We start from the raw sequence: 19,876 nt of genomic DNA on the forward strand, positions 1-19,876 counted from the left end.
TGCTGAGCAGTGATTCTAGAATCCCTTTCCTGGTTCCACATCCTGGGGCTGGAGGGATAAGTTGCAATTGACATTTTGCGCCGAACTTCAGAAACAAGCCCAGCTTTCATGCTGCTGTTTGAATACTGGGGAAATCGTCGACAAAGGTCACTAAGCCCATTTCCTTTTCTCTCCTACCCCCTCCCCCCCCTCCCCCCGCCCCGCCATGTCTCTAAAGACCTTCAAATGATTCTCTATGCCTTTCGGCTGCAGTGCAATTGGATTTCTGGCAGCCATGTTCAAAAGTCCAACATGGGAAGTGAGAGAAAGGGACAGGGTGGGAAAGGATTGGGAAAGGGCGGCACTGAAGCGCAAGGCAGGTGAGTTCAGTCAACATTTTTTATTCTTTACATAAAAACTCATCCAAGTCACAGATGCAACTTCAGTGACATATCAAGTTGAAAGCTAGGGAATATCCCTTAAAATACCCAATCATGAAAGGTTATTTTTAAACAAATCAACGTCTACCTAAGCAAGCACACTGCGCCAAAAAGTTTATCCTCACAAAATGCATGCAAATGCCACTTGTCCTTTAATTAGCTGCATTGAAAAAGAGGGCTTTGAAAGGCCACACCTCTATTCAATGTGACTTTATGGTGTTAAATCTAAGGGCCACAACATGTCTCTGCAAGCCCTCATCCATATCCCACAGACGTTCCACGCAAAACACCCCCCTCTGCTCCACAAACGTCTCAAACAGGTGCAGCCCGCCCCCCACCCCGAAGTAGTGGGCCTTGGTGGCCAGGTAGACCAGCCCCTCCTGTGCCAGGAGCCCCTGGATAGTGTCGTGGAGCGCCGGGTAGTTGGCTGTGTTGTAAATAGTTTCAGAGGTGAATATAATGTCATATTTAGGGGACGGATCTTCCCCCAGGACTAGTGGCAGATAAGTCCTCCAGTCTCCAGAGAAGAAGCGACACCGGGATAGCTTGGAATCCTTGGAAGGTTCCAGGGCTCTCTTCTTAGGTGGTGGTGGGCTGTTCTCTGTCTTCTCCTTCACTTTTCCGTCACCTTTCTTTTCCCTTCCTGCCCTCTTCTCCTCCTCTACCTCTCTGTCGCTTTCCTCTCTCGTTCGTTTTTCACTTCCCTTCTTGTCGTCGTCCTCTTCCTCACTCTCCTCCACATCTCCTTCCCCCTCGTGGCAGTTTATCAGCACGTTAGGCAACGTGAGCTGTTCTATGACTGTGCTGTTATAGTCCTGGAAGTGGACCAGCCTGGCTCCCCTCTTCAGAGCCACGATACCAAGCAGCCCCGCCCCACAGCCCAGGTCCAGGACCCTCTTCCCCGCGAACGTCTCCCCCTCCCTGTCCACCAGCTCAAGCAGGTCATAGGTGCACTCCCACACCTTCAACCCCCCCTCGTACACTCCTGAGATGAGGTCCGATCTCTGAGCGGCGGTGCGGGACAGGATGCTCTCCCCATCCTCCCTCTCTCCGGCTGTCCTTTCGAACACTGACTCATTCAGGAAGTGGAGAGGAGGGAGCGCTCCAATGGTAATGGTCTCAGAAACTGCGTCCTCAAGGAGGGAGTGAGGCTCCACAGGGAGGAGGTGTTCCACAGCCTCTTTAACTGGTTCTGCTGGACTGCTGCTGACAGCTTTCTCCTACAACACACACAGATAAGGGATAGGAATTCAAACAGGGATTTAAATGTTTGGTTTAAATTACAATTCTTCTCAAAGGTCAGTCAGCCTACAATACAAACGGTATCAGCCTAAAGCACTTGCCCCCTCTTGTGGTCACACTGTTAAACGTGCATTACTTTTAAGCTAGCCAAACAGCCTTCAAATTTAATTGTAACGCGCCGGTTCTGCAGCAGTGTCACAAACGAGTGAAAATGTTTCAGCTCCAGACCCAATATTAAACTCGTGACAACAACGTGAATAGTGACACATTTGTAAAGTTAACGAACTGTTACCTTTCCAATGTGAGACAAGCTAGCTAACTCGTATGTGTTGTCTACTAGCTAGCATTCACTTACAGGTTTAGCTGCGCATTTATGCTTCCCATTCTGGCCTTCATTTTGAGTAACGTCACTGCTCTCGTCAGACTGGCTTGTTGCTTCTATCCGCACATCGAAGTTGAAACTGAATGACATTGTAATTAAAAAGATAGATAAAGCTACCTGCTGCAGCCAGTAACATGTGACACATGTACAAGGAACTAGAAAACTACAACCCCCAGAGGTACTGGTAGGTCAACAATTGGTAAAAAAAAACACAATCTACCATGATACAACTCGGCACTGCGCAAGCGTGTTTATTGAAAACTTTCCTGATAGCCAAAGGACGGATCTAGCATTGTGGTTTTATATTATTTTCATCATTTGGAAACTAAATCCCAATTTAAATCTGTACCATGGCGTGCAAGGATGTGTCTTTTCACACAACTGGAGTGCAATCCTAGAAAAGTATGTAAACGTATGTGCGCATCTGGAATGTACAGCGGTGTAATAATCTGTGTTGCTCGAGAAAACATTTGGTGGGTTGACAGGGTAGATTATGCGTTTAAAAAACGTGATTATATTGGTTTTGGGGCGATAGAGTTCAGCCAAATTGATGAATATGTATTCTTTTATTCGACTTAAATGATTTCTTACCGTTGCTTGAAAAACAAAAAACACATCCAAAATAATTCATATGTGGAGGTGCGCTCAAATTCTGCCGAGTACCGAACAACAGACCTATCCAAACAAACACGTTATACTCCACCCGGGCTACTCCTCTCGGCTAGCCTTTGACTGGAATGCAGAAAAGCCTCTTGGGCAAGCGCAGGTAGTGTGTTGGGCAAGCAAATTGCCTGCCTCGCTAGCTTCACTTCGGTAAAATATGAAAGACTATTGTATCTTTATGGTCATATGGTGTGACTGACAGATAACAGAGACACATGTTTAGATGTTACAGATCTGAGTTTATGAGTGTATTGTTATCGTGTGTGTGTTTTTGTGTATGTGTGTATTCCAGGAGCAGAATGAGGCTGTGCCCCAGCTCTGTGCTCCTGTTCCTGCGCTGGGTGCGGTTGCGTGTGTGTACCCGTAGGGGGCGTAGCAGGTTGCCCCTGTGGCCGAGGGAGAGATGGGTCTACCTCAGACTGCTGGTCCAGTCCCTCTGCTTCAACTCTCTAACCAACTCAGACGTGGTTTTTGACTCGCTGTTCGAACCTGTTTTCTGGTTGGTCGATTACGTCACACGATGGTTTGGAATGGTGAGTTTGTGTGTTTAGGAGTCTGGTGGCCTTGCGAAAATGACGTGTTCTTGGGCAAGGCACTCATGTACTTACTGTAAGTCGCTCTGGATAAGAGCGCCTGCTAAAAGACTAAATGTAAATGTGTTTACTGTCGCTAATCAAATTGCACCATTTAATATGAGAATGCAAACAGGTGAAGGTGTGTCGGAACAATATTTTGTGTTCTTCTGTGAAACAAAACCTAACTTCTCTTCCCTACCCCCCCCCCTTTCCCTTCCCCTTGTTCTCTCTTTGTCTCTCTTTCCCTCAGGTCTTTGTGTTCCTTGTGGTGATCCTGACGAGCTCCATCCTACTGATAGCTTACTTGATTTTGATACCTATGGTCCTGACTACCTACTCCCCACCCTGGATAGCTTGGCATATCTGCTATGGACACTGGAACCTGGTCATGATTGTCTTCCACTACTACAAAGCCACTAAGACAGCCCCTGGGTACCCACCCACGGTAAGGAATCAGTCCATCTATCGACCAGTCATCAGTCTTAATTCATGTAAAACATTTCATGCATAAAATGGTTTATTTTCATATAAAATAATTTAGCAGACTCTTTTGTCTTAAAGGTCCCATGACATGAACATTTCACTTTAGGAGGTTATTTAACATTAATATGAGTTTTTTCCTTGAGAGACATCATGGCTTGCAAACGACCGAAGCATGGCAGTTAGTCCCACCTCTTTCTTCTTCATAGCATTTAAAGCTACAGACACAGAAACGGCACGTCCTGAGGAAAGCTCATTGTGGGACTGCTCGTAGTGGCTGTAATTCTGCACCCATGCTGAATTTCAGGAAAGAGACTTCAGATACAGTATTACGGGACCACTAAGGCCTATATAAAAGCATCCAAAAACAGCATGTCATAGGATCTTTAAGCGGCATGCAGAGTATGTAAAAAGTACGTCAGTTCTAACAGTGTAAAGTACAAAACACAGTGCAGCATCAGCATTGTACGCATTGAGTTGGATCACAGGAGAAGAGGATACCCCACTGCAGCCCTATAGAGAAAGGTACACAACATCCACTCAGCTCCTATCCTCATGTGAACTTTTGATCTATTTTAGGTGAAAAACGATGTTCCGTTTGTGTCCGTCTGTAAGAAGTGCATCATTCCTAAACCAGCCAGGACTCACCACTGTGGGATTTGCAACACGTAAGGCGTCAGCTTTTCTCCTGGTTACCTGGGTTGGATATGGTTAAAGGTCACCAGACATGGGAAGATCAGTTTGTCGTTTTACTTGCTTCTTACCCAAAATCTTTCTCCTTTGGAACAGGTGCATTCTGAAAATGGACCACCACTGTCGTATCCTTGTCAATGAGTCACCAAGCAAGCAACAGGCCTGAGTTTGCTGATCACACAATACGATCAAAGATGTCTAATTGGTTGAAAGGAGGCATAAAGTATGCTCATGTTGGATACAGCCAGGGTTTGTAAACATATAGCACAGTAACAATAAGGATAAATACATTGATGAGCCGAAACATTATGACCACTCTCCAAACAAGGGCACATGTCAAGGTCTGGGTAGATAAGCTGAGTAAGAAAACAATCACTTGTTGTAGTCAACCTGTAGGATGTTGTAGAAATGGGAAGGAGTCGAGACCTGAGAAAACTTTACGTGCCAAATTGTCATGGCCAGACGACGCTCCTGGTGGGCAGTGGTGAGTACCTACCGGCAGTCGTCCAAGGGAAAAACCACAAACTGGCAACAGGGTGTTGGGAGTCCTAGGCTCATCGATGTGCGATGGCAACAAAGGCTATCCTGTCTGGTCCGAACCAACAAATGATCTGCTGTGGCACAAGTCACAGAAAATGTAAATGATGGTTTGTTTGGGGAACTCTGACTGGTCAGAGTGCCCATAATGACCCCTGTTCACCGTCAAAAGAGCCTACAATGGGTACACAAGGATCAGAGCTGGACCTTGGAACAGTGGGAGATGGTCACCTAGTAGGATGAGTCCTTTTTTCCACATCACGTGGATGGTCGTGAATGTGTGTGCTGTTTACCTGGGGATGCGATGGCACCAGGGTGCACTATTGGAAGACGACAAGTCACTAGAGGGAGTGTGATTCTCTGCAATGTTCTGCAGGAAAAACTCCTAGTCCGGCCGTTCCTTCAGTGGGATTACCTGTTGTCTGTGGCCTCTTTAAGCAGGATAATGTTCCCTGCCACCTGCACACATTGTTTGGGAATGGTTTGAGGAAAATGATGAAGGATTCTAGTTGATGTGTGATGCGCTTGTTTTGGCGTCCATCGAAAGACCAACAGCATATCCAGCAGGTGGTCATAATGTTTTATTTCATTAGTGTGTATATACATATACAGTAAACTGTATAATTGCACATTAGAGTAGTTCTCCTAAAGCAGTACTCCAGGCATGTCTGAGTGTTTTGTGTGTAGCTTATGTCTTTCACTTCAATGTTGTCATTCTTCTCAAACCAGTTGGTCACTCACTTTGACTGGAATGTTGTTCTGTGTCAGACGCAATCGTTGTCAAGATTTGCAGAAACCACAGCAATACAAACCGAAATGTAAACATGTCACACAAATGACCATATGAATTGTAGATGTTGAGTAATGATCATTCTGTTTCCTTCTTAACAGTAATGGTTTTGTGAGTGTTCCTCCTTCGATTCTACATGGCAATTTATTCATTTAGCAGATGCTTTTATCCAAAGTGACATACAAATAGTTAATAAACATGTGCAGGCCTTAACTCCAGCACCTGTGCAGCATGGTTAAATAACTGCGTGGGCCATTTAAACCACCGCTACTTTTTCTGCTTCTGCCTCTTCATGACGATGGGCTGTTTTTACTGCAGCATCAGTGGGAGGAACCTGTTCATGGATGCATACAGCGCTATAGAAGTGAGAATCACACACACACACACACAGCAGTATGATGATTTGCCCATTTGTTTGACTGTGAAATTTGTGGGTAGCGCTTTAAACATATGGATGCAGAGAAACCAGGAGTACCAGTAACTGGGATGGGACTACTCATAGGAATCCTTCCCCCTGGGCAGGTAATATACTCACCCACTCTCTCTGTCTCTCTCTCCCCTCCTTTCATGTTCACTGAGATTGTGGATGTTCTTGTTTTGTTGCTGTCCTTCAGACTAACTACCAGACGCCTGCACCTCCCTACACGTTCAGGGACAAGATGTTCCACAAGAGCATCATCTACATGTGGGTTCTGACAAGGTGGGACCCAATGCGCCGTGTGCTTTATACGGGTGCTGCATAACTTTATAGAGGAGTGGTGTTATTGTATGTACTGTAACAACATTTTTAAATAGTACTCCGAGAAAAAAAAAAATCAAGCTCATACTACCCCTGTAGTGTTTGGAATTCTGATTTGGTGCCAGTGAGTAAGAGCTTGTGTGCGTACTATATCAATAGTATCTTGAGTTTTAATTGGGTGCCAGCCAGTAAAAGCTTGTGTGATTGGTTGCAGCACAGTGGCAGTTGCCTTGGGAGGCCTGACCATATGGCACGCAGTGCTCATATCTAGAGGAGAGACCAGCATAGAGAGACACATCAACAGCAAAGAGACCCAACGCTTGGCTCAAAGAGGCAGGGTGAGGACACACACACACACACACTGTTGGTTTACATAACAGTGAAAGGCCCTATTTTGACACCTCATTGATTTAATCGCCAATTTTCTGTTTTTCTCGCTCTTCAGGTGTACAAAAACCCCTTTGATTACGGCCGTCTGAACAACTGGAAGGTGTTCTTTGGTGTGGAGAGACGAAGGTGAGCTGCCTCTGCTGGCCTTTACAGGGGTCCTCACATGAACCCATCAATACATACTCATCCTCCCTCTCTTTCTCTTTCCTCTCCCTGTTTACCTGCATCTCTCCATCTGTCACTATCGCTCTCTTCCTCCCTTTTTCGTCTCTGCAGACACTGGTTGACACGGGTGCTCCTGCCATCAGGACATGCCCCTCAGGGAAACGGCATGACCTGGGACATTTATCCAATCAAAAAGGAGATGATGCCAGTATGACCCCTGACCCCACAGACTCCTCCTGCTCCTACTCCCAGAAGCCACTGCTCCTTTCAGCCAGCCTGGGGAACTCCCTGACAGGGCTAACAATGTGGGTTTGGGCTGGAGAGCAAGGAGACCAGCAAGGGCTACTTCCATTCATAGATAACAAGAGAATATTGTGACAAAGATGAAATCTGGGAGAAAGAAATCTTGCAGAAAGAGAGAACATTCTTTGTTGCTACTTCCAAGTCTGACCATTGCAGAAGTAGAGACACACCTGGATTTAGATGGCATTTTTTTTATAGAGAAATGTTCTCCTAGTAATGAGGCTGTCGATTTAATTCCTGCAGGGGGCATTTATTGCCGTTATTGACCAAGCCCAGTGCAACTACTGGTCTTCCAGATTGCTTTCTTCCAGCCCAGCACAGCCCAGCACTCCATACTACTTCTAAATGATGTTATGTTGACTGTCTGATTGCCAACACCTGAATGAAGCTGTGCTTTCTTGAAACCTTACCGCGACTTGTTTTACATGTGTCTCAAAATTAAATTAAAGGAATACTTTTTATCATATTTCACAAATGTTTTTTTTGCTGTTGCTCACTCGCACACACACACAGACACACACTGTATGGTGGTAGTCCGACTCAAACACAACTGTGTTCTGGGTGTTTGGTCAGGTGGCCATGACAGACAAAGGATTAGAAGAGATTAGTGTCATCTATGATCACACAAATACCAACCAATCACTTGGGGACTGAGGGAGAGAAAGTGAGAAACACACACACACAATCAAGCTCCTTTCAAGTCTCCAGCAGAGGTCGATGTTGGACAAGTGGTTGTGTGGCTCAATAATGATTCATATAAATGGAGTCCTGCCTCTTGGTTAGATTAGAGAAAAATATAATGAAAACAATTATTATGTTTGTCTTGAATTAAATCAAACTGTATTTGTTGGCTATAGCCCTTTTTACAATGTCACAAAGGGCCTTACATACGCCCATTGAACACCGAATAGTAATACATGTCCAAAAACAGATTAATTTGAATATACCCAATAGAATGTAATAGTTTATATAAGAAATACGATTTTTGCAATAGCATCATTCTAGCTTCTTGTGAATTCTAACTGGTGCCAGGTTGGCTGTGGCCTTGCGCTTGCGTATCAGATTAGCTTGGCCGTGAATCAAACCAGAGGGATTTGAGGATGCTGCAAACAAACTGCATGTATGAGGATTGTGGTGATGAAGCCTCCGACTAGGTTCTTACCATAGTTTTGCGAGGATTTTGCAAACATATTGTACGTTGAACTAACAATCTTCACACCTGTATTAGAATAGAGCTAGATTTTGTTAGGACGCCTGGTTTGTCCGTGGGACCAGAGAGTTTGAAAGCAAGGACAGGCTACACGTTGTCCGAAAGGTGACACCACTAGTTGCAGACTCGTTCTCTTCCACGTACCGACTGGTTCCTGTCACAACTTAAGCAGAGATCGGATGTGGCAAGCCAACTGCAGACGAATGCATAACATAGCAGAATGGATCTCAGGTAGGCAAACATATGTAGTAGGCTATATCGGTGAAAACCAAAAACTATTGTTTCAATACTGTAGGCTGTTTAGCTAGCTACAGTTTTCTAGTTTAGAAATGTAGCTAAACTATTCAAGGCATTCAAGAATTACTGCATTTTCACGCATTGTCTAATGTATCTTATGTGCAACTATGTGTTTAAGGATAGTTTTTATTTAGTAAACGTGAGTAACATTGGATTGACGAGGGAGATTGCCCTGAACTGTCCTTGTCAGATTAACGTTGCTGTGGTGACAGTCAAGTGGATTTACATGTGACAGTGCAGGCTTGACAGTGCAGTCCAACTAAGTCTTCACAGTCATTCTCATAAAGTTTCAGATCGTGTATCACATTCATGTTTCTGTCGGTTAATTCTCAGCATCCCCAACCAACATTATGATTAAAATGGCAAGCTAATTAGATACATTAAATCATATTATAGTTCCTGTCAATGCCATTTATTTACTTTTACCAACCTCAACTGTTGTTTGTATTAGTAGACTATATTGTTAGTGATCCAATGTATTGGGCTGTAGGATCTGTCATGGGTGGGTGTGTTGGACGGAACCGCATGGATGGACAAGGGGGGACGGCTCAAAACACTGCAAGGACCAGAAAACGTGGAGGTAAGATGCTCTGATATAACGTCAGTTTATCCCTCACAAATCCCCACCCCAGCTCTAACAGAGCTGCAAAACACATTGCCCAGCAACTTCTCACCTGTGGCCAATTGCATATTATTTCAAATAAAAAAATAATTATTTAAAAAGTTATTTTGGCACTGTTGTATTTTGAGAAGATGTAAGCAAGATGGGCTTTGAAGCAGGAGGGAATTTGGGCTGGTCAAGATAATTCAGGGATAGTCTGTGTGCGTGCGTGCGTGTGTGTTTTTGGGGGGGACGTACCAAATGTCTAAGACTAAATGTCTTAGTCTTGTTCCTGCATGAATGGATTCATGCTACACTGGGCTAACAGTGTTCACCTGTAATATTTACTGTAACTCCTTCTGCTGATGCTACAGTAAACGCATTAAAGCAGCTCTTCCTCTCATAACGACATGACCCAGGGTCATTCTAAAGATAGCATACTAGTCTGGACCACAACTTTCAGAAATAGTCTTTCGGTAATAATAATATAACACCTGTTCTTTAGAAAAGCCACGAAGAAACAACTCCCAATCCTCAGGCTTATATAGGCTTAAGAGCAGGCTAAGTCAATGTTAAATAGGCTTTTTGACAGGTTTAGTAAATTGTATAAGTAAATAGTTTGTAGAAATGTCACAGCAAGGTACACGCACGATGTACCTGGTGCGGCACATCTCCCTTGCAAGAATAGAAGTGCACTGTTCTAACAGTGTTATAGTGGCTAATGCAAACGCATATCTATCTACAAGGCAGTGCAATAATAGCATCACATCAACTTTATTATTGCATATACAGTATACCTTATACAAAAATGCAGACAAGAACAACATCACAGTTTGCAAAGTGAGAAGGGGGGAGGTTGTCTGTCAAATTGCGATGATTCACAGTCTGTCCTCTCTGGGAATCACAGAGCTACAGTACGGTAAAACTCACTACAGAGCAGCATGACTCATCGTCCGCCACTGTGTTGGAGTAGGAGGACCTCTCTGTTTGTCAGAGATGGACCAAGAGTGTTTCATCTCCAAGACCAGGCTTCTAGGTGTTTGACCTTTGTGCTGCGAACTCCCCTATAGACAGTCTGGCACATCGCTGAGCGAGCAGGTGTACTGTACTGTCTAGTTCTAGTACATGACTCTACCTAGAACTGTCAGTGAGGGCTGTCCAAACACAGACAATTATAGTGGTCTGACCAGGTTTTACCTTTCCATCCTCTTGTTTACCACCTTAACCCCTGGTTATTTCTAACCCCTTGCCTCTGAATAACACTGATTGGATTAGGCTTGTTGTGTAAAGCTTTAAGAGTAGCTAGGAGAGCTAACGAGGACTTTAAAAGTAACCACTCGTGGTTTTTCCTCCTCCAACATATTGGCCGTAAATTGATCCATATTTTTTCTTGGATTGCTTATTAGAAGAGGTAAGATAATTGACAGGGCGGGTTAGAAGTAACTGGGGAAGTGTCACGTCACCGTAGCCTCCCTGCTGTGAGAAACCAGAGCAGATGGTGGGATCTTTCACCTGATTACCTTGACTGCATAACCTCTACTTCACTCAGGGTACATCAGCACCAGCATAACTGCAGTTAGGTTCTGAGAGAACGACAACTTGACGTCATTAGCACACAAAGGTGCCTGGAGTCGGGAGTGTCTGAGTTACTGAGAGCATAGCCTCAGCACATCACAGAGACCCAACAGAAAGCAGGAATTAACAGGAAGTGAATTTGACATCCGACAGAAGCAAGAAACTGAGAAGTCAGGAGCTGAGAGGAGGACAACATGGGAGTAGCTAACTCCAGAGACTACCACACGTATCACCCCTCTCAATCACCCACCAAGGTGGTGCTGAAACGTGAGTCTGGATATATTAGAGCAGGCTTGATTTAAAAAAAAAAAATACTGTTGGTTTGTGTACCTTTCTCATTTTATTTAGTCACAGGAACACATAGGCACAAAGGCTACACAGAACTGTAAGCCATCTTTTGTCAAGTGCTAGAAAGGAGATCTTTTTTTACGTTGGCTATGTTATTATAAATCAAAGATCCTTTCTTTCATTTAATTTAGGCAATGTTCCGAAGTCTATAAGCGTCTATTTGAAAAAGATAAAAAGAGAAGTCTTACTTCTGTTTTGCATTGCTCTGTCACAGACCATCTGTTGTTGTTAAATATAGCCTACCATACAGCAGGTCTCGCTGAGGGAAATATGAAAATATTTGGCTGTTATAAGAGCGTATCTATTTTTGCTTTTTTGCATCTAGGCAAATAATATTTTGAACAGCATTTTTTATTAAACAAATTCAATTAACAGATTTATTTCCAAAACATTTAACATTTTCAATAATTTTATTTGTTGTACATACAAATTAGTTAACTCAGTTCAAGCTATTTCTGTGAATGCAATGCATGTACACATGACGCAGGTGCTGAGTAGGTCGCGTGCTGGTAGCTCAACCAATAGCATCAAACGGACGTCATATTGTAAAAATATTGCCATAACTCTACGATACATATTGTACAATTTTTATATTGCTCCACGATATATTGTTACACCCCTAGTAGAAAAACATCACATCCAACTGGATTAGCTTTCCTTGGAGTGATCTGACAGGAGATATAGTCAGTGTGCATTATTCTAGAAATATTGTGTGCTATATTTTGAATATGAATCTCTTCTACAACCAAATTATTCTCACATAAGGCACTGAGGAGGGGCTTGTAGTAGTAGTGCCAACTTAGTTTGGCCATTCATCTGTTCATCTGTTGTTGTTTTTTACCTGAGACACACTCTGTTAATAGGTGCGGTTGCACCAGCAACCTGTATGTCAGGTAGAAGGCTAGGTAGTTGAGGGAGGAATCAATCAAATGTTTTCTCTCTGTACCAGCCCACCAGGAGTAAAATAAAAAGTAAATATGTAAATATGAACATTGCTACATAATCCATGAGAGTCCTATCACAGGATGCTTTTGGTATGGCAGGATGACTGGATTAAGTAGGTAGTATAATCTGGACCATATAGAGTTCCAGTTGCTCAGCCTCTGATCTGCTGTGTTTGGTGTGCCCTTGGCCCTCCCCCTTCTAACAAGGGCATGGCTAATGGCTGTAGCTACACTGATTCACTGTGGAAACTGGTTTTCTCTTCTGAGAAATCTAGGTGAAAACCAGATTTTCTTGTTGACTGCCCATTTGTTGACTGCCAATTTTCTGACTGCCTGTTGGTTATCTGCCTGGTTTATAGTTATTGCAAAATAAATGTTTGACATTCTTCTTGTGAAAGTTCCCCTAACACCCCCCCCCCCCCTTGTGGTGTGACAACATGATTTAGGAAATCCTTCCATGTAGCCTTCGGATCTAGTCTGTAGCTAGTAATGAGTTTTGACCTCCTCTCTCTCCTCTGGACTGGTTAGCTGCATGTAGGAAATGAATGACATGAGTGACCAGCCTCATTCAGTTGTTGCCAAAAGGAAGGTGGTGACATGAACTGAACACAGACTCACAAAGGAACGTTTTACCACGTGACAGTCATCCTAATCAAGCAAATTGTCCTCTTGTTTGATTGTGTGGTTATCAAATTCACCTGATGTCTGCTTTATTACATTTGACATTTCAGTAATTTAGCTGATGCTTTTATCCACTGTTATCGCACTTGTTCTGGGAGTACAACGGTACTTAGGAATGATTTGCTGGACCTGATGTTAGTTTCCTCCAGGATCACAATGACTCTTATTAAGAGACTTGTTGCTCTTGTTGGTTAATTGTAACTGATTTAAAATTATTGTACTCGCTGTGAAATATATTTTTGTTGCTTGCCTTCTACAGTTACACTCTTGAACTTTTGAGGTTCATGTTGTTTAATTGTAACTTGTTTAAAACTACTTATGGTTCTTGCCTTTGGCACATATTTGGTTTTTCACAATGTATGCTTCATGTTTTGGCTACCCGCAATGTTTGGGGCTATCTCGTTGTTATGATCAGTGACCTATGCACTTTTGTAAAGCTCTCTCTCGGAAGTCGCTTTGGATAAAAGCGTCTGCTAAATGAATAAATGTAAATCCAAAATGACATACAAAGAGTGTAAGATATAGAAATGACAGCACAAAGCATAAGCTCTGGATAAGAGTGTCTGCTAAATGATTCTTGATTCTTAAAATCAAGAATCAGAAGGTCATAGTTCTAACAGTATTTTGGCGGTTAGTTTCTGGCCCTTTCTAGCCCTTTCCCCCTGTGTTTAATCATAGTTATCTAAAACCAGGAAATGTTGTGATATTTGACTGTACCAAGCTATATATCCAAACTTGACATTGATTCATCATGACAAACATGACTTGCTCTATTTTATTTGGGCCTTCTGTTTTCCTCAGCCCTGTCTAACTGTCTGCACTGAGTGGTTGTGGAAGTTGTATGTGAAGATGTTCTATGGGAGCCTTGTTCTAGTTGTTTAGTTTGAAATACGCAGGTTCACAGAATTGAGTCTCCTGTCACTGTGTCCACGCAGTTCTCATCTCCCCAAGCCATGCCTTGTGGAACAGCGGGGGTTAAATCCTGTTATGTGGTGCCCGATTACTGTCTTTAATCCACTGTGTGTGTGTGTGTACCTGTGAGCTTGCTCGCCCATTTGTGTTTGCTTGTGTGTGTTTGTATGCATGTGCGTGACCCTGGGTATGTGCGCCTCTTTGTGTGCATGAACCAGTGTGTCCGGGCCTGTGTGTGTTGCTCGTGTACAATAATCCACCGCACTATAAATAATCACTTTGATTTTCCTCCCTCTGGGAATCAAAATGACCTTCGCAGTACTGTGCCTGCACCCTCATGACTGTTCTGGATGTAGACAGGGCAGAGCAGACTAGAGCAGCTCTCTCGATGTAGACAGGACATAATAATTCCTTTTTAATATTAGATTGTGGGTTTAGAGGCAATGCAGGAGTGTGTGCGTATGTGTGTGTGGCCCTGCCAGCTGAAGCTCCTTAGTGAGAGGCTTCCCTCTAAGATGAGCCTGTCTGTCCTTGTCTGACCTCCGCTTGGTTTACATGTGTGGTGGACTGTCTCTCATAGGCTTGTACCTGGTGGTTTTTGTGGTAAAATAGAAGTAGAACATGTTTGAGGAGACACACACACTCTCACACACACTCATACACTCACTCCTCATCATCTGCGAATGCAGTGGCATTGAGCAACTAGGCAACCCTAAAACGGTGGTGGGGCTGAAGCCAACCTGGCAACCCAATGGAACACTGCAGGCAGCAACAAGCAGGTGTTGTTGGACCTTTGCTATTAGCTATCTGACAAATCTATTTTAGCCTATTTTTACTGTCCTGCTGCCTTTCAATGTGCCATTACATAATTGCTGGCGTGTACTGTAATTCTACTGTTTAGTCTTTAAGTCTTAATTCTTGGGAGCTTCATGGCAGATGCTGCTTATCCTTCTAACTCAGGAGTTTCTTCCTGGTCACATTTAAGTTAACGTGCAGAATGTGAAGTTCTGTCTAGCTTCTGTCGTACGTGAGAATGTAAGACTGTATCTGTACCACGGTATTTAAATTCTCTTTATCAGGGACATGATAAACCTCTTCCAGGACTGCCACAACTTTGGAACTGCGAGCTTCTTAATGACTTGAAACCTGGCTTTTCTGCATTATATTTTAAAAGTGGGCAAAAATAGTGTTCACACAGTTGGTGTCACGGCTGTACTGAGGACCCAAACGCACGACACACAAGGTTTAGGACGTGCGCAGACTTTTATTGAGAGAAGGATGGGGAGGACGGTTGAGGGTAACTGGTGGATGGTGGAGCGGGGTACCGGTAGGACTGGAGGACTGGAAGCGGTGATCTGGTGGTGGAACAAGAAAAAAGGTCAGCACAAAAACAGGCATAGACTGGTCCAAAACACGGAAAGCCAGGAATACAGACGTGGGGGTCGGTGATTCAACAAACTGGCGAATAGTGGGTGACAATCCGGGGTTTAAGAGCTGTGGTGGTGATGAGGGAATGAGCCGCAGGTGAGGTGAGTATCCGGGAGGGAGTGAAGAAGCGGGATGGATGACTGGACCTGGAAGAAACGGACTAACACCCGGTCTGGCCTAGGCCGGGGACATGACAGTTGGCCTTTAAACGGTTACTCCAACTCTTCAGAACATGTCACTGTTGTCCACAACTTTAGCCTGAACCCTGCATTTCTCTCTTACGACGAGATCAAGAAAGTGACGGTCGGAATTTATAAAGACACACCACAGACAACTTGCCTAAATCTAGCTCAATCCCCAGTTTTGAGGAGATGGTGCCCTCTTTCTCTCCCTCTCTCTCTCTCCCCTTACCTCACTCTAGTCTCTCTCCCTCCCTCACGCTCTCATTTTCTCTTCTCTCCCTCGTTCTCTGTCAGGACGGAACGAGCCCCTGAAGAAGGAGAGCCCCAAGTGGAAGAGCGAGTATCCCATGACGGAGGGCCAGCTGAGAAGCAAGAGAGATGAATTTTGGGATACGTCCCCGGCGTTCGACGGTCGGAAAGAGATCTGGGACGCGCTGCGAGCTGCAGCGCTGGCGGTCGAGGTCAACGACCTGGAGCTGGCCCAGGCCATCGTAGACGGAGCCTGCATCACGCTGCCGCACGGTGAGAGAAGAGACGCTCGAGTGCTCCCCACATACACACACACACTGTAACATGCACGTGCATAAATACCAAACAGAAACACAGAACCCTTTCTTCTGTTTTTTTTTGTGTCCTGTACAAGAACACACACACACACAAATGGGCCTACTATAACACGTGGATAAATACAGCGTAAAATAACCCATTCTTCCGAGGTCTTTTGTACACACACACATGAACTTATCTCTGCACATGCAGAAATTCATGCATGTAAACACACAAACATATACCTAAGAAGATCTCTGTGTGTAGCAGATTACTGCCTGGTTACATAATGACCACAGTCACAGGCTGCAGAGAAAGCAGATGTACTGGGCCTGTCCAAGCTTGGCCAGAGCTGGATGGAAAAATCCCCTCTCTAATGTGTATGTAGGTGAAATGCTACCTCCTGCACTTATTTAGGGTTTATCGACAATCCCTTAAAGTCCCTAGTCACACCAAATCACATTACAGTGGTGAACGTTCACAATTCATATTCACATTCATTTAACTGACGCTCTTATCCAAAGCCCCATACAGGAAGGAATTTGAACCTGGGTCTAATGCTCTACCACTGAGAATCCGTTCATATCTGGTGATTTAAGTTAAATTCCCAGCTTACAGATGAAGCAGAGAACTGGGATCATGGGAGAGGGCGGAGACAGAGAAGGGATGGTGGTAGGGATTAGAGCCGCTGGTGGGTGACTGACGGTTCTGCCGGCCACTGTGTCCTGCAGGCTCACTGACGGAGAGCTACGACGAGCTGGGCAACCGCTACCAGCTCCCAGCCTACACCCTGGCCCCGCCCCTCAACCTCATCAAGGAATGCACCAATGAGAGCGAGGCCTCAGATAAGCCTGAGAAGCAAGTCCCTCCTCCTCCTGCCAAACAGGAGTTCCAGCTGAAGGTCCGCCTGTCCTCAGGTATGAGACATTAATACAAACACATGCATACACACAAACATGAATACATGCATGAAAAAAGAGAAAGCAGATCTCCTGCTTTCTCTTTGTTTTTTCACACACCGAATAAAACGATATGTGTTAAGTTTGTTAAGTTACTATGTGACTGATAAGTAAGCTAATAGGTCACACTAGGTTTTAATTTAAATAAACGCATGATCAGGCCGTGCATTAAAAAGTGCCGTTTTCAGTTGTCACGCATGCTCTCATTCTCAAACATAAGTGCATGTACCAAGGTTGTTGCCATGGAGACAACCCTAAACCGTCATTTATTGTTGCGGAGGGAGTTAGCAAGATTAAGCTGGTGCGAAAATAATAAAATCATTGGATGGGAAAAATATGCCAGGAGGAACTGAAAAACTGGTCCTCTATCTCTTGTAGGTCGCCACCACTCGCCGGTGCGTGTCCACTAAAGCGGAGCGGGCGGCGCAGGGCGTCGGCTTCCAATACATTTTCAATGAAATCGGGCGTTGTGGGAAGGCGAGCGGAATGGAGCGTTGCAAGTTGGATTTTCTCAACATCGGCTTCCAACAAAAAAAACTCTGTAGTGGACACGTACCGTAACGCTACGTGTCCACTACAGAGTTTTTTTAGTTGGAAGCCGATGCGCCGCGCCGCCCGCTCTGCCTGCTCCGCTTCATTTTCAATTAAACCAGGCGTTGACGCTCGCGTAGGGCATTGTGGGAAGGCGAGCGGAGCGGAGCATTGCAAGTTGGATTTGATCATCTTTATGTAAATGAGGAGCGTGAAAACGCTAGCGTTGGCCAATCGGATTGGTTTCTTGTTTCTTGTAACGTAGCAACCGTTGGTCATAATAAACATTTCTAGGTTTTACAATTTCAAGATGGAGGAGAAACTTTTCGGATGTGTCTGCACACCCAGTTCTGTTCAGAACAAAGTTACTAATGTCACAAGCCTGAATTTAAAGATTACATTAAACTAATAATGCATGGTGCATGGTTGCCGATGTCATCAGTGTTTCTAGTGTGTTTTTATAGCCTACTTTTAAATTCAGTCTCGTCACATTACGTGACTGTTCTGTGCCACTGCTAGCTCGCTAGCCCAGCCTACAAACGACTGGTTGAGTGACCGGTGGCGTAACATGTATTCGACTGTAATCTTGCACTAGTAAAAATTCTGTATTTTTACACAAATGTTGTGTAAAAGTGGTATTTTGATCGATATTGTGAGTACATGAACCCAAGTCTGCACGCTTGGTCATGACTACAACAGTGACCTTAGAGAACTACAACTCTGTTTTAACTTTTCTTACATGCCCCCGAGCGTGCCGCCAATCAGAGATAGGCTAGCTAGCAGCACTAAGGACGAATATGGCGAGTGGTGGCGACCCACGAGAGATAGAGGACCTGCGGGACTTTTTACGATGGCAAATTTGGGAAAACTTTGGTAATTCAAAAATTACTGACGCAATCGGAATTTACATGTAATCTTCAATGCGCCGTATTCACTCGTAGAGGAACCTGGTTTGTTTTGCTTTTCCCTCCGTTGTACCGAACTCGTACTGAAACGTGATGTCTGAACCGCGGTATGAACCGAACTGTGACTTCAGTGTACCGTTCCACCCCTACAACAAATACATGCATGAACACACATACACGCACACACAAACCTCAAAATTACAACACGTATGTAAGTGTTTATCGAATTAATCCATTCAACACCGACACCTTAGTATTTTTACGTTAATGTTACTGCATGCTGACCAACATCTGGGCCTGCCTCTACCAGGTAAGGACCTGCGTCTGACGGCCACCATGGCCGACTCCATCTCCCAGCTGAAGAAGCAACTGGAGGTCCAAGAGGACATTGACGCCACCCACCAGAGGTGGTTCTTCTCTGGGAAGCTGCTCACAGACAAGACCCGGCTCCAAGACACGAAGATCCAGAAGGACTTCATCGTCCAAGTCATCGTCAACCCCAACCCTCCAGTCATCGCTACCTAGGGAAGGAGGAAGAGGAGAGAGGAAGAGAGAAGGAGTGGGAGGGAGGGAGAATGGGGAGAGGCAGGGGAGAGTGGGTGGGAGGGAGAATGGGGAGAGGTAGGGGGAGAGTGGGTGGGAGGGAGAATGGGGAGAGGTAGGGGGAGAGTGGGTGGGAGGGAATGAAAGAGAAAAGGGGGGGTGGATGGGAGGGAGGGCGGGGGAGATATGAGTGTTAAGGTGTGGGAAATGGGACATACGTAAATGCACTTGCAAAGACACACACAAACAAACACACACACTGACACATGTATTGCAATAAAGGAACTTATTGTTGCCATCAGGGCACTAGATTGTTAATGTCACTCCTATCCTGTCTGAGGTCTGGATCTATGCTTGCTACAAGGAGTCGTGTGTAAATAATTTTGTAACAAGTTCACATTGTTTACTTTTGTATTACGTCCTCTTTTTTATTCTCCCCGTCATGTATTCCACCCCAGGACATGTCAGTGATGCACCACTATATCTTATACGTTGGAGGAAAGGAATGATATGAAATACGTTAATTGACATCATGTTATGTGTCTCTGTGTTTTTCACAAAATGGGTATGTTTTAACCTCTAACCTCTTGTTCCATGTTGTCACCCAGTTTGTGATTCTGTTTAGGTGTTTTTGTTTTTTATGTTGACGTGTGCACATGGTCAGATGGGAAAAAAGCCATTCTGTTTGTAATATTTCTATAACTTTTGTCTCAATGGGTGTATAAGGGAGAGCAACAGTTGTGAAGAAATGTGTACACCTGTTTCAATGAGTGCTCATGTAAATATTTGTAAATGTATGTTAAATGAACAATGATGTGTATATATATGATCAAATT

The 19,876-nt window shown here is 44.3% G+C and overlaps 3 protein-coding genes across 9 annotated transcripts; 2 read left to right on the plus strand and 1 right to left on the minus strand.

Annotated features, from left to right (window-relative positions):
• Positions 1–364: 364 nt before the first annotated feature.
• Positions 365–2,240, minus strand: mettl18 (methyltransferase 18, RPL3 N3-histidine). Its single transcript, XM_062463156.1, has 2 exons — positions 2,017–2,240; positions 365–1,639 (listed from the first exon to the last, which is right to left on the minus strand). The coding sequence occupies exons 1-2, from the start codon at positions 2,131–2,133 to the stop codon at positions 620–622; spliced, it is 1,137 nt and encodes a 378-aa protein (XP_062319140.1). The 5' UTR covers positions 2,134–2,240; the 3' UTR covers positions 365–619.
• Positions 2,241–2,271: 31 nt separating this feature from the next.
• zdhhc16a (zinc finger DHHC-type palmitoyltransferase 16a) lies at positions 2,272–7,844 on the plus strand. Of its 5 annotated transcripts, XM_062463151.1 has the most exons (12): positions 2,272–2,449; positions 2,769–2,856; positions 2,999–3,239; positions 3,532–3,726; positions 4,341–4,429; positions 4,551–4,579; positions 6,012–6,145; positions 6,220–6,303; positions 6,396–6,481; positions 6,735–6,858; positions 6,966–7,036; positions 7,219–7,844. In XM_062463151.1, the coding sequence occupies exons 1-12, from the start codon at positions 2,407–2,409 to the stop codon at positions 7,451–7,453; spliced, it is 1,419 nt and encodes a 472-aa protein (XP_062319135.1). In that variant the 5' UTR covers positions 2,272–2,406; the 3' UTR covers positions 7,454–7,844. The 5 variants fall into 5 exon arrangements, with proteins under 5 accessions (XP_062319135.1, XP_062319139.1, XP_062319138.1 ...); XM_062463155.1 differs by lacking the exon at positions 2,769–2,856 and having other exon boundaries at positions 2,291–2,445; XM_062463150.1 differs by having other exon boundaries at positions 2,296–2,856.
• Positions 7,845–8,458: 614 nt separating this feature from the next.
• On the plus strand, positions 8,459–19,083 carry ubtd1a (ubiquitin domain containing 1a). Of its 3 annotated transcripts, XM_062463148.1 has the most exons (5): positions 8,459–8,819; positions 9,376–9,465; positions 15,851–16,078; positions 16,834–17,019; positions 18,808–19,083. In XM_062463148.1, exons 1-5 carry the CDS (start codon positions 8,768–8,770, stop codon positions 19,020–19,022), a joined length of 771 nt encoding a protein of 256 aa, XP_062319132.1. In that variant the 5' UTR covers positions 8,459–8,767; the 3' UTR covers positions 19,023–19,083. The 3 variants fall into 3 exon arrangements, with proteins under 3 accessions (XP_062319132.1, XP_062319131.1, XP_062319133.1); XM_062463147.1 differs by lacking the exon at positions 8,459–8,819 and having other exon boundaries at positions 9,156–9,465; XM_062463149.1 differs by lacking the exons at positions 8,459–8,819; positions 9,376–9,465 and adding an exon at positions 11,176–11,328.
• The last annotated feature ends 793 nt before the right edge of the window (positions 19,084–19,876 follow it).

The sequence above is a fragment of the Osmerus eperlanus genome, chromosome 6, assembly GCF_963692335.1.
Source record: "Osmerus eperlanus chromosome 6, fOsmEpe2.1, whole genome shotgun sequence".
Classification (NCBI taxonomy): domain Eukaryota; kingdom Metazoa; phylum Chordata; class Actinopteri; order Osmeriformes; family Osmeridae; genus Osmerus; species Osmerus eperlanus.